Consider the following 14,248-nt stretch of genomic DNA (forward strand, 5'->3'; position numbering starts at 1 on the left):
CAGGGTCCCCCCGGCCCCTCAAAAATCTTGGGCTTGTCATATTCCCTCTTTTAGGATGAAATCATTCACATGACACCATGTACTTTCAGCTTTTGTTGTCACTTATTGTGGCGCTGCTTTATGCAAGTGAGATTGTGTAAGGTTAGACACTTAGTTATGTGTTAATCAATATTTGAGGTCCTACTGATGTTTTATTTGTAATTCTTTTTAAGAAAGCAATTTAAGATTCTGAATGACAACCCTAGTTTGAAATAATTTTTTTTTACAAAAATAAATTTCCTGCAATGTTTTCTAGTTTCCGAAACCTATTCCTTTTTATTTCCACTCGATACCGGGCATTAAGTTTTGGTTCATCCCCACATGCCCATTCTTTAGCCCACTGTGCAGTGTTTTCAGTGAGCAGTAGACCTGTTGAAGCCGAACATTAACCGTGAATCAACAAGTTTCTCAACAACATTTCAGGTGTTGACTACAATTGGGAGGCCAGCGACTTATATTGAACTTTTAGGTTAAGATTGAACCTGACCGTGTATTTTTCAATTAATGTCTAAAACTGAAGCAATCTAGTTTTCTTAAACTCTTCATTGCAGCAGCTAGTGCTGCCTTGCATGTCATCAGCAACCACCTAATGTACTTGTTTATATATAGCATACAGGATTGGCTGTTAGTGAAAATCGTTGTAGGGAGAAAGCAATCTGGTGCTTAAGGGCAGAAGAAATTTTGCTTGTGGCAGACACCTCTTTTCAATGTCACTACTAAGTGAACCCATGATTAAGCAGTTGGTGATGAGTAAGCCTGTATGTGGTATTTGACTTTGTCATCCGGAGCATCATATTGTTGGGATGTGTATTGAACCTTTCACCTTGCTAAAGGAAGATGTTTGCTGAGGAGCATTGATGTTTGTTCAACAGTTAGAAGCCATTAACTGGGGACTGGGTAAATTAAAAAAATGGTCAGATATCCACTGTTAGGTGCCTATCTTGATTGGGTTGCAGAAATTTCTTGCTGAAGCTTTGCACCTCCAATTGGTGACTGCTGTTTGAGACATGGTCAGGAAGATGATGGAAGTGCACACTCACATCTTATGGAAAGTTTATAAAATTCTTTCATTGCTCTGGACGTAGCTGGGAGGACATGGCGGACTGTATCACGCATGTTCAAAGACAGCGCACTAGGCAGAAAAAGATTATGAAGCTTTTCAGGAACTAATCCCGGATATTTTTCAATGCAAAGCTCTGGACTTTTACAAGGTCAGGTTATTGTAAGATGTGAACAAATTGAATAAAGACTTCCCACACACTGCTTTTCCGTGTTTTCATTTGGCATTTGAATCTGTTGTTTTTGACATAGACCGCACTTGTTGCCATATTGGGTTACATAGAGATGCTTTCATGTGGGAATGGGACCTCCTCAGCTATCACAAAGCTCTGCTTAAGGGTGGTGAGTCTTTTGAACATTCTTCCTCAAAAGACAGTGGAAGCAGAGTCTTTGAACATTTTTAAGGCATAACTAGATAGATTCTTGATAAGCAAGAGGGTGAAAGGTTATCAGGATTTGGTGGGAATGTGGAGTTGAGGTTACAAATCAGATCAGCCACGATCTTATCGAAAAGCGGAGCAAGCTTGAGGGCTGAATGGCCTACTCCTCCTAATTTGTATGATTATATGTATGTTCATTTGTAGGCGGTCCTCTGGGATTTGACTCATCGGGATTTTACTGCATATTGTACACGATGCTGCTAGTGTGCATCGGTGATGGATGGGCTACCGATCAAGTGGGCTGCTTTGTCCTGGTTGGTGTAGAGCTTCTTGAGTGTTGGAACTGCACTCGCCAGTGTGAGGAACCCGGTTTTAGGAAGTTTGAAGGACATTGAGTTTTGGACATTCTTCCTCCTAAGTTATTTTTAAAAGTTTGCAATATTAATTCGGGGCTGTGACTATGCCATTCTTCAAGAAACCATGGGTCAAGATAAATGTCCCGTGAGGAAACATTGGAGAGGGAAGAGATACTTTGTATATTTAAGATAACAGAACTGCTGTTGCAAGGCTAAAGACTCTTGCTGATTATTTAAAAACACCTGGCCTAAGAGAAGTATCCTTTGAACATTTTAGTCTTTAAAACTTTCAGGCAGAGAGACAGAATTTTTCCATTTCAACAATTACCTCTCAGCAAGTGACTAGGCCTCTACAATTCTGTCATTTTGATTAAGGGCATTTGGGAAAAAAACAAAATTTCTTTGTATTGTCAGTTTTTCTACAAGACACACTTTCTTGAAGCAAGCTGCAAAGAAAAGACTTTCTCTTTCCCTCTCTCTGCCCCACCTTTGTATTAAACCTTCCTCAGAAACGTCTCATCAGGGTAACTCATCTGTTTTTTTGAGAGTTCACAAAGTTGTGATAAGTGAGAGTCATCAGGGACAGCTTCACCAAAAAAATCTGTCTGAAAGAACTTCCAGATCTATTGTGAGCAGAATTCTGTTAGATCAACAATGTCAAGAGCTCTTAAAATGTTATCCTTTTAAAAGAAACTTTCCATTATCTCCAGCCTCTGCAGGGCACTGTTTGTTTTTTCCTGTTTTTTGTTTGTGTGTGGGTGTATGGAGGTTCGAATATCCTTTTTTAAAAAAGGGAAAATTGTCACACTTCTAAACTACGTATGTTAACCAGTTTATTAACTTGCTTTTAAAGAAAAGTTTGTTTTATGATAAATCAATTATTTCTTTCTGTTTACTGAAAGAAGCCTAGTTAGAGTCTTTATATGGCTGGGACTAACAGTATCAAAGAGTAACAGTTTTGTGGGTGAATTAAACATTTAAACTATTGTTATGACCTGTGGAGAAGTGGGGCTAGAATTAACTGCCCACTCCTCCTATCTTGGCCTGTAATGCCAGGCAAGTGGAGTATTCCATCACATTCCTAACTTGCGCCTTGTAGATGGTGGACAGGCTTTGGGAGTCAAGTGGTTAATTACTCACTGCAGAATTTCCAGCCTCTGACCTATTCTTGTACCACAGTATTTATATGGCTGGACCAGTTCAATTTCTGGTCAATATTCACCCACAAGATGTTGATAGTGGGGGATTCAGTGTCAAGTGGAGATGGTTAGATTCTCTCTTGTTGTGGATGGCAATTGCCTGGCACTTGAGTAGCACGAATGTTGCCTACCAATTATCAGCCCAAGCCTGAATATTATTTTGCACACCATGCTGCTCAGGAATTGTTTCTGATTTTTGCTGTACATTATTAAGGTCTCATTATTAACTGCTTGTCAATTAACTAAAATGACCAAATAGTAGTGTCGGGGGGAGGGGCGAGGGGAAGTGGAGATGGTAAGCAGGGAGTCTTTTGCATTGCGTTAGCTCCAAATTGGGAGATTGGAACCTCCTGAGCCAAACTCAGTAATTTGACGATCCATTGTGTCCCATAAAGATCCATGCTTGAGTTTCAACTATTTACTATATTAATGATTTAGATAACACAATAAAAAGCATTTTTGTTTTATTCATTCGCGGGATGTAGGTTTCACTGGCTGGGCCAGCCAGCATTTATTGCCCATCCCTAGTTGCCCTTGAGAAGGTGGTGGTGAGCTCCCTTGTTGAACCACTCAGCCCATGTGGAGTAGATACACCCACAGTGCTGTTAGGAAGGGAGTTCCAGGATTTTGACCCAGCGACAGTGAAGGAACGGTGATATACTTCCAAGTCAGGATGGTGAGTTACTTGGAGGGGAACCTCCAGGTGGTGATGTTCCCATCTATCTGCTGCCTTTGTCCTTCTAGGTGGCAGTCGTTGTGGGTTTGAAAAGTGCTGTCTCAGGAACCTTGGTGAATTCCTGCAGTGCATCTTGTAGATGGTGCATACAGCTGTTACTGTGAGTTGGTGGTGGAGGGAGTGAATGTTTGTGCATGTGATGCCAATCAAGCAGGCTGCTTTGTCCTGGATGGTGTCAAGCTTCGTGAGTGTTATGGAAGCTGCACTCATATAGGCAAGTGGGGTGTATTCCATCACACTCCTTACTTGTGCATTATAGATGGTTGGCAGGCTTTGGGGAATCAGGAGGTGAGTTACTTGTCACACGATTCCTAGCCTCTGACCTAGTCTTGTAGCCACAGTATTTATATGTCTAGTTCTGTTCAGTTTCTGGTCAATAGAAAGCCCCAGGATGTTGATAGTGGGGGATTCAGTGATGGTAATGCCATTGAACATCAAGGGACGATGTTTGGATTCTCTCTTGTTGGAGATGGTCACTGCCTGACATTTGTGTGGCATTAATGTTACTTGCCAATTGTCAGCCCAAGCCTGGATATTGCCCAGGTCTTGCTGCATTTGGACATGGACTGCTTCGAGGAGTTGTGAATGGTGCTGAACATTGTGCAATCATCAGTGAACATCCCCATTTCTGACCTTATGATGGAAGGAAGGTCATTGATGAAGTAGCTGAAGATGGTTGGGCTGAGGACACTGCCCTGAGGAACTCCTGCAGTGATGTCCTGGAGTTGAGATGACTGACCTCCGACAACCACAACCATCTTTCTTTGTGCTAGGCATGACTGTAACCAGCAGAGAGTTTCCCCCCTGATTCATAAGAACATAAGAACTAGGAGCAGGAGTAGACAATTCCCTCGAGCCTGCCCCGCCATTCAATACGATCATGGCTGATCTCATTTCGGCCTCAACTTCAATTTCCCGCTCTCTCCTAATAATCTTTCAACCCATTACTAATTAAAAATCTGTCTATCTCCTCCTTATACTCAGCGTCCCGACATCCACTACACTCTCAGGTAGTGAATTCCACAGATTCACGACCCTTTGAGAAAAGTAATTCCTCCTCATCTCTGATTTAAATCTATCACCCCTTAGCCTAAAACTATGGACTCTTGTTCTAAAATTCCCCCCAAAGGGAAACATCTGCTCCATGTCTACTTTGTCTATCCCCTTTAGCATCTTATATACCTCAATTAGATCCCCTCACATCTTTCTAAACTCTAGCGAGTATAGGCCTAAACTGCTCAATCTCTCCTCAAAAAACAAGCCCCGCATCTCTGGAATCAATCTAGTGAACCTCCTCTGAACCGCCTTCAATGCAACCACATCTTTCCTCAAGTAAGGGGACCAAAACTGTGCACAGTACTCTAGATGCGGTCTCACCAATGCCTTGTACAGTTGCAACAATACTTACCTATTTTTATACTCTATTCCTTTAGCAATAAATGGCAAAATTCCATTTGCCTCCCTTATTACCTACTGTACCTGCATATTAGCTTTCAGCGATTCACGCACGAGGGCACTCAGATCCCTCTGCACTGAAGCAGTCTGAAGTTTGTTTCCATTTAAATTTTAAATAATTTTAAATAATAAGTCGCTTTTTTATTCTTCCGACCAAAATGGATAACCTCACACTTATCCATGTTAAACTCCATCTGCCAAATTTTGGCCCATTCACCTAACCTGTCCATATGCATTTGTGAATTTCTTATTTCTTCATTGCAACTTACTTTCCCACCTATTTTAATGTCATCTGCAAATTTAGCTTAAGTACCTTCTATCCCTGAATCCAAGTCATTAATACAGATTGTAAATAGTTGGGGCCCAAGGACCGAACCCTGTGGCACCCCACTAGTTACAGCTTGCCATCCAGAAGAAGATCCATTTACCTCGACTCTCTGCTTTGTGTTGGTTAGCCAATCCCCTATCCAAGCTAACATATTACCCCTAACTCTGTGTGATCTTATCTTGTGTATTAATCTTTTGTGCGACACCTTATCAAAGGCCTTCTGGAAGTCCAGATACACTACATCTACAGGATCCCCTTTATCCACTTTGCTTGTCACATCTTCAAAGAACTCTAGCAAGTTAGTCAAACACAATTTACTCTTCATAAAACCATGCTGACTCTGATGGATTGCATTTTGACTTTCCAAATGCCCCATTACAACTTCCTTAATAATGGATTCCAACAATTTCCCAATGACAGATGTTAAACTAACTGGCCTATAGTTTCCTACTTTCTGCCTCCCCCCAACCTTTTTTTTTTGGAATAAGGGCGTTATATTAGCATTTTACCAATCCACTGGAACCTTTCCAGAATCCAGGGAATTTTGGAACATTATAGCCAATGCATCCACTATCTCCTCTGCCACTTCCTTTAGGACCCTGGGTTGTAGGCCATCAGGTCCTGGGGACTTGTCACCCTTTGATCCCAATAGTTTGCTCAGTACTTTTTCTCTAGTGATGGTGATTGTTCCAAGTCCCTTCTTCTCTATATCCTCTGCACTACCTGTTACTATTGGGGTGGTACTAGTGTCCTCCACCGTGAAAACTGAGAAGATCATTGAAAACAATGATTCCCATTGACTCCAGTTTTGCTAGGGCTCCTTGATGCCACACTCAGTCAGATGCTGCCTTGATGTCAAGGGCAGTCATTCTCACCTCACCTCAGGAGTTCAGCTCTTTTGTCCATGTTTGAACCAAGGCTGTAATGAGGTCAGGAGCTGAGTGGCCCTGGCGGAACCCAAACTATCAATGAGCAGGTTTTGCTAAGCAAGTGCTGCTTGATAGCACTGTTGATGCCCCCTTCCATTACTTTACTCATGATCGAGAGTAGTCTGATGTGTGGTAATTGGCTAGGTTGGTTTTGTCCTGCTTTTTGTGTATAGGACATACCTGGGCAATTTTCCACATAGCCGGGTAGATGCCAGTGCTGTAGCTGTACTGGAACAGCTTGGCTAGGGGCGCGGCAAGTCTGGAGCACAAGTCTTCAGTACTATTGCCGGAATATTGTCAGGGTTCATAGTCTTTGCAGCATCCAGTGCATTCAGTCGTTTCTGGATATCACGTGGAGTGAATCTAACTGGCTGAAGGCTGGCATCTGTGATGCTGGGGACCTCTGGAGGAGGCAAAGATGGATCATCCACTTGACACTTTTGGTTGAAGATTGTTGCGAATGCTTCAGCTTTATCGTTTGCACTGCTGTGCTGGGCTCCTCCATCATTGAGGATGGGGATATTTGTGGAGCCTGCTCCTCCAGTGAGTTGTTTTAATTGCCCTCCACCATTCATGACTGGATGTGGCATGACTGCAGAGCTTAGATCTGATCCGCTGGTTGTGGGATCACTTAACTCTTGTCTATTACTTGTTGCTTATGCTGTTTGGCACGCAAGCAGTCCTGCTTTATAGCTTTGCCAGGTTGGCACCTCATTTTTAGGTATGCCTGGTGCTGTTCCTGGCATGCCCTCCTGCACTGTTCATTGAACCAGGATTGATCCCCTCACTTGATGGTAATGGTAGAGCAGGGGATATGCCAGGCCATGAGACCACAGATTGTGTTCGAGTACAATTCTGCTCCTGCTGATGGCCCACAGCACCTCATGGATGCCCAGTCTTGAGCTGCTAGATCTGTTCGAAATCTATCCCATTTAGCACCGTGGTAATGCCACACAACACGATGGAGGGGTACCCTCATTGTGAATGTGGGACTTCGTCTCCTCAGTGACTGTGTGGTGGCCGCTCCTGTTGTGGACAGATGTATCCGCGGCAGGCAGGTTGTTGAGGATGAGGTCAAGTATGTTTTTCCCTCTAGTTGGTTCCCTCACCATCAGTCGCAGACCCAGTCTAGCAGTACTGCCCTTTAGAACCCGGCTAGCTCAGTTAATAGTTGTGCTACCGAGCCACTCTTGGTGATGGACATTGAAGTCCCCCACCCAGAGTACATTCTGCACCCTTGTCACCCACAGTGCTTCATCCAAGTGATGTTCAACTTGGAGGAGTACTGATTCGTCAGCTGAGGGAGGGTGGTATGTGGTAATCAGCAGGAGGTTTCCTTGCCCATGGTTGACCTGATGCCACGAGACTTCATGGGGTCCGGAGTCAATATTGAGGACTACCAGGGCAACTCCCTCCCGACTGTATACCACTGTGCCTCCACCTCTGCTGGGTCTGTCCTGCCAGTGGTACAGGGCATACCCAGGGAAGGTGATGGTGGAGTCTGGGACATTATCTGTCAGGTATGATTTCGTGAGGATGACTGTCAGGCTGTTGCTTCTGTGAGACAGCTCTCCCAATTTTGGCACTAGCTCCCAGACTTTAGTAAGGAGGACTTTGCAGGGCTGACAGGGCTGCGATTGCTGTTGTCGTTTCCAGCGACTCGGTTGAAGCCTGGTGGTCTGTCTGGTTTCATTCCTTTTTTGTGACTTTGTCGCGGTTTTGTTTCAACCGAGTGGTTTGCTAGGCCATTTCAAAGGGCATTTAAGAGTTAACCACATTGCTGTGGGTCTGGAGTCACATGTAGGCTAGCCCAGGTAAGGACGACAGATTTCCATCCCTACAGGGCATTAGTGAACCAGATGGCTTTTTACAACAATCAACAATGGTTTCATGGTCATCATTAGCCTTTTAATTCCAGATTTTTATTGAATTCAAATTCCACCATCTGCCATGGTGGGATTCGAACCCGTGACCCCAGAGCATTATCCTGGGTCTTGGTATGACTAGTCCAGCGACAATACCGCTACGCCATTGCCTCCCCTTTTTGGATGTTTTTTGATGGTGTGAACATTGGTGATATAGTAAGTAATAGAGACAGGAGCATAAAATTACGGTGATAGTGATAGATTAAGTGAGTGGGCGAAACCGACAGATGGATTTTGATGCAGGTAAGTCTAAGGTAATCCATTTTGGACCAGAAAAAGAATGAATTCAAGTATTTTTTAAAATTGGAAAGCTAGGAACAGTGGAGTCCCAAAGAGATTTAGGGATCCATGTACACAGATCACTAAGATACAGTGGTCAGGTTACAAAATGTAATCAAAAAGACTTGTTTAGATATAAGGCTAATATTCAAAGGGCTAGAATATAAAAGGGAGGATGTTTTATAGCTGTTAGACCACATTTGAAGAACTGTGCACAGTTTTAGGCATCGCACCTCAAAAAGGATAATATTGACCTGGGCAGGAGTGCAGGGTAGGTTAACGACAACAAGTATTTGTATAGCACCTTGAACATAATGAAATGCCTCAATGCACTTTATAGGAGCATTATAAAACAAAGTATATCACTATGCCCCATAAGGAGAATTGGACCAAAAACCTGGAAAAAGAGGTAGAATTTAGGGAGTATCTTAAGGGAGAAAAGTCAGGTAGAGTGACAGAAAGATGTAGGTAGGGTATGCCAGAGCTTAGAGCCTAGGCAACTGAAGGGACAGCCAAAAGTAGTAGAACAATTAAAATCGGGGATGCAAGAAAGCCAGAATTAGAGGAGTGCAAGATATCTTGGAGGGCTGTGGGATTGGAGGAGATTACATAGATAGGGGCAAGGCATGGAGAGATTTGAAAACACGAATGAGAAGTTTAAAATCAGGACGTTGCTTGACTGGGAGCCAGTGTAGGTCAATGAGCACAGGGATGATAGGGGAATGGACCATGCTGTGAGTTGAGACACAACAGCAGAATTTTGGGTTACCTCAAGTTTTCAGAATGTAGAATATGGGAGATCAGCTAGGAGTGCATTGGAATAGTCAAGTCTAGAAGCAATGAAGGCATGAATGGGGTTTCAGCAGCAGATGAGTGAGGCAGGGCGATGTTGGGTGATGTTACAGAGGTAGAAATAGACGGTCTTAGTAATGGCGTGAATGAGATGAAGCTCATCTTGGGATCAAATGTGACACCAAGATGTGAACAGTCTGGCTTGATCTCCGACTGTTTCCAGGTAGCTAGAGAATGGAGTTTGGCGCGGGGACTGAAAACAATGGCTTTAGTCTCCCCAATATTTAATTGGATCAAATTTCTGCTGATCTACTACTGGATATCAGGTAAGCAGTCTGATAATATAGCAAAAGAGGAGTTGAGAAAGTTGGTGGTGAGATAGAGCCAGAATGTTATTAGGGGCTGCAAGGGTTAAGCTATGAAGAGAGATTACATAAATTAGACCTCTATTTCCTGGAATACAGAAGGTTTAAGGGGTGATTTTATTGAGGAATTTAGAATTTTTAAAGAAAATGATAGGTTGGTTGCGAAGAATTTTTTCCACTAGTGGAACAGTCTAGAACAAAGGGAAATAACCTTAAAATCAGAGTCAGTCCATTCAGGAGAGAAATCGGGAAACATTTCATGTAAAGGATATTAGAAGTGCAGAACTCTCTCCCACAAGAAGCAGTAGATGCTAGCTGGATTAATAATTTTAAATCTGAGATCGATAGATATTTGCTAGCTAATGGTGTTAGCAGATATGGAGCCAAGGTGGGAAGTTAGGACAGAAATCATTACGCGGAACAGGCTCGAGGAGCTGAATAGTCTACTGTTCATGTGTTTAATATCACAACCTGAAATGCTGTCACATGGTCTAGAATTCTTACAACCTTGGTCCTTGCAAGCCAACTTCTACAGTCGCCCTTAGTGGGCAAGCAGAAGGAAGTTTACTAGTCGTCTATGATGATGAGCTTTGGGCTTTTAGTTGACTGAGTTTCAGTTGTCCTCTTGTGACCACTTGGAGGCATTTAAGGTAGCCTCCCATCAGTATGTCCAGGTTCTCTGGCTCATTTGGGTGTGTTGTCATTGTCAAAGTATTTGCAGAATAATAAACAACAGAAATTCTATTTTTGTGGATTTCTTAATACTTTGGTTTGAGGCTTAATGATGGCTTTAGGCTTCTGAGTGTCAGACATCCTGCTGACCACAAAAGAAACGTAAATTTACATATCTAAATGTGATTAGATGATTTCATAAGATGTAGGAGCGGAAGTAGGCCATTCAGTCCATCGAATCTGCTCTGCCATTCAGTAATAGCTCTGCTATTCAATGAGGTCATGGCTGATTTGATAATCCTCAACTCCACTTTCCTGCCTTTTCCACATAACCCTTGATTCCCTTACTGATTAAAAATCTGTCTATCTTAGCCTTGAATATACTTAATGACCCAGCCTCCACAGCCCCCTGCGATAAAGAATTCCACAGATTGCCCCCTGAGAGAAGAAATTCCTTCTCATCTCTGTTTTAAATGGGCGCCCCCTTACTCTGAGATTATGTGCTCTGGTCCTAGACTCTCCTACAAGGAGGAAACAATCTCTCAGCATCTACCCTATCGAGCCCCCTAAGAATCTTATATTTTCAATAAGGTCGCCTCTCATCCTTCTAAACTCCAGTGAATACAGGCTTAACCTCCTCATAAGAAAAATCCTCCATCCCCGGGATCAACCTAGTAAAACTTCTCTGGACTGCCTGCAATGCCAGTATATCTTTCCTTAGATAAGGGGACCAAAATTGTTCACGGTATTCTAGGTGTGGTCTAACTAGTGCCTTGTATAGTTTTAGCAAGAGTTCCTTATTTTTCTGCTCTATTCCCTTTGAAATAAAGACCAACATTCCATTTGCCTTACCTATTACTTGTTGAATTTGTATGTTAACTTTTTGGGATTCATGCAAGGACTCCCAAATCTCTCTGTGCTGCAGTCTCCTGCAATCTTTCTCCATTTAAATAATATCCAGCTCCTCTATTCTTCCTGCCAAAGTGCATACCTCACATTTTCCCACATTATATTCCATCTGCCCAGTTTTTGCCCACTCACTTAACCTGTCTATATCCCTCTGTAGATTCCTTGTGTCACCCTCGCCTTTCTACCTACTTTTGTGTCATCTGCAAACTTGGCGATAGTACATTCACTTCCCTCATTTCAGTCATTAATAGATATGTTGTAAATAATTGAGGCCCCAGCACTGATCCCTGTGCACTCCACTAGTTACAAGTTGCCATCCTAAAAATGTCCCCCGTATCCCAACTCTCTGCCTTCTGTTAGTTAGCCAATCCTCTAACCATGCTAATATACTACCCCCAACATCATAGGTTCTTATCTTATTAAGTAGCCTTACGTGCGGTAGTTTATCGAATGCCTTTTGGAAATCCAAGTATATTATGTCTGCTGGTTCCCCTTTATCTATTATGCTTGTTACCTCCTCAAAGAATTCTAATAAATTTGTTAGGTATGAGCTCCCCTTCCATGAAGCCATGCTGACTCTGCTTAATTAGATTAAATGCGCTGTTATTCCTATTTTTATATCATCTTCAAATTTGGCGATTATACATTCACTTCCCTCATCTAAGGCATTAATATATATTGTAAATAATTGAGGCCCCGGCACTGATCCCTGTGGCACTCCACTAGTTAGAGGTTTCTAACTGGGATGAAGTCAGTACTTGCATTTTCAGTCCTGTAAAGTGGTCCCAATTTCTTCAACACTATTGTTTCATGTAAAAACTAGAATATTCTGAATTTAAAGGAATTACTAGGTAGGTCAAGCAGCATCTGCAGAGAGAGAAATAGATGATGGGCAGGATTTTCTGCACCCACCTGCTGCCAGGATCTTCCAGTCCCGCTGCAAGTCAATGGGCTTCTGGCTGGGGCGCTTCCTTGCCCGCGGAGGGTCCCGCCCGCGACGGAGCCGGAAAATCCCGGCCAATGTTTTTGGTCGATGATCGTTCTTCAGGCCTTTGACCTGAAACCGTACCTCTGTTTTTCTCTCCACAGCTGCTGCCTCACCTGCTAGGTATTTGAGGCATATTTTGTTTTTATTTCAGATTTCCAGCATCCACAAGAGTTTGCTTCTATTTTTTTAAATTTAGTTTTGAGAATTTGGAATTTTTGAAAATATTTTTTTAATAACAAATGCCTTTTTTTCTTTCACTTCTTTTGTGGCCTTGTCTTCTTCCAATCTGACAAAATTGGGGATTGCCATTGGGTTTCTGAATTCCTATTTGGTTTCTTGTTCATCTTCTGACCATTTCTGGCTATCGTAAGGTAAGGAGACATATTTTATTCATCAAAATTAGTAGCTTCTAAACGCACAGATTCATGTTTACCAGTAACTTTATTAGATGACACTGATAATTCTTCAAATTTTGATTTGAGTATTCTGTTATCGAACAAGTCTGAGTTAAGTTGTGTGTCTGTTCCCATGGAAGCCTGTGAATCTACTAATAATGAAAGTGCAAATGAGGGCGAGGAAACCTCAGCACAGTGCATTTCGTTGTTGGAAATGATCAAAGCAACCCCAAATGTGGTGCAGACAAATATGAAGATGTTAAATGGCCTGTTGGCTGACCAGGCTGCAGTATGTTCACACACAGGTATAAATCTTGCAGATTTGGTTAAAGCCAGTGAAGATAGTGACCACCAAGATTTGAATCCACCTTTACTGCCTCTTTGTGATTTATCAAAATTGCCTCCAGTGATGGATTTTAAACAGCCTATTGGGCCGACAACAGACATATCAAAGTTGCCTTCCTTGACACAAAATAAGACTGAAGTAATCTCGCTACCCTCCCCTACAACCCCCTCAAAACTGCCTTTTGCAACATTAAACACCGATCACAGTCAATCTAGCTCTTTAACTGCGTCATCACAAATCTCTGAGAACTTAGCATCGTCACTTGGAGCTTTGAATCTAGTTGATCAATTGAACCAACACCAGCAGAAAAGCAATGGACTCAATGATACCCTAGCTACAGTTGCCCAAAGCAGTCCAGTAGACATAGTGGGAGATAATAGGTTGTCCTTTCATCAATTTGGAAGTCCGTCTCTAGCTGATCTTATTGAGGAGCATAAAAAAAATAGTCCATGCAGCTCTGATTCTCTCTCAGTTCCCCTCAGGGGCCAATCAGTAAATTCAGTGCACAGTGTAATATTACCGTTAGGGTCTTTATCTTTGGCACAGTTAGCCAGTGAATGTCAGGCTAAAACAACAGCAGATACGTTTACAGGGTCCTTGCCATCTTTGATAACGTCCAAACCAATGAACACTTCTGAACAGGGAAATATGTCACTGTTTGATTTGATCACAGAAAATATTCAACAGGTGCCTGAAAATTCAAAGGCAAAGGATGTTCATTTTGTCACATGTGAAATTCAGCATTCAGGAAAAACAATAGGGCAGCAGTCTATTGATTCAAATGTGCTCACAGAAAAAAAGACCTCTGAACCAGAGATTGATCTTCTAAGTACGTTTGTTAAAAAATCTATTCGCCAAAATAAAAAACCTGTGAATTACAAAGCATTTAATGGGAATACAAGTATTCGCAATCACAAGCTTTCAAAGCGAACAAGAACCACATCCTGGATGAAACACTGTTGTGCTGAACCATCTTGGTTTGCTCTAGCCATGTGTTTTCAGAACCCTATAAGGAAAAAGAAAGAAACTTTACTTAATATTCACACAACATTTTTATACAGCAGACAAGTTGCAGAAACAAAGGGAGAAGATCAGG

At 42.3% G+C, this 14,248-nt stretch overlaps 1 protein-coding gene across 4 annotated transcripts in view; it reads left to right on the plus strand.

Moving 5' to 3' along the window:
- Positions 1-14,248, plus strand: part of hbs1l (HBS1-like translational GTPase) — a 171,197-nt gene that overhangs the window by 42,371 nt on the left and 114,578 nt on the right. For 2 of the 4 annotated variants that reach the window (XM_078542377.1, XM_078542378.1), the window contains one exon: positions 12,788-13,111. The exons of the other annotated variants lie outside the window; for them this stretch is intronic. In XM_078542377.1, the coding sequence (XP_078398503.1) occupies positions 12,788-13,111 (324 nt within the window). The remainder of the gene's footprint in view (positions 1-12,787; positions 13,112-14,248) is intronic. 4 annotated transcript variants of the gene reach the window in all.

This window comes from Cetorhinus maximus, chromosome 5, assembly GCF_964194155.1.
Source record: "Cetorhinus maximus chromosome 5, sCetMax3.hap1.1, whole genome shotgun sequence".
In the NCBI taxonomy this organism is placed as follows: domain Eukaryota; kingdom Metazoa; phylum Chordata; class Chondrichthyes; order Lamniformes; family Cetorhinidae; genus Cetorhinus; species Cetorhinus maximus.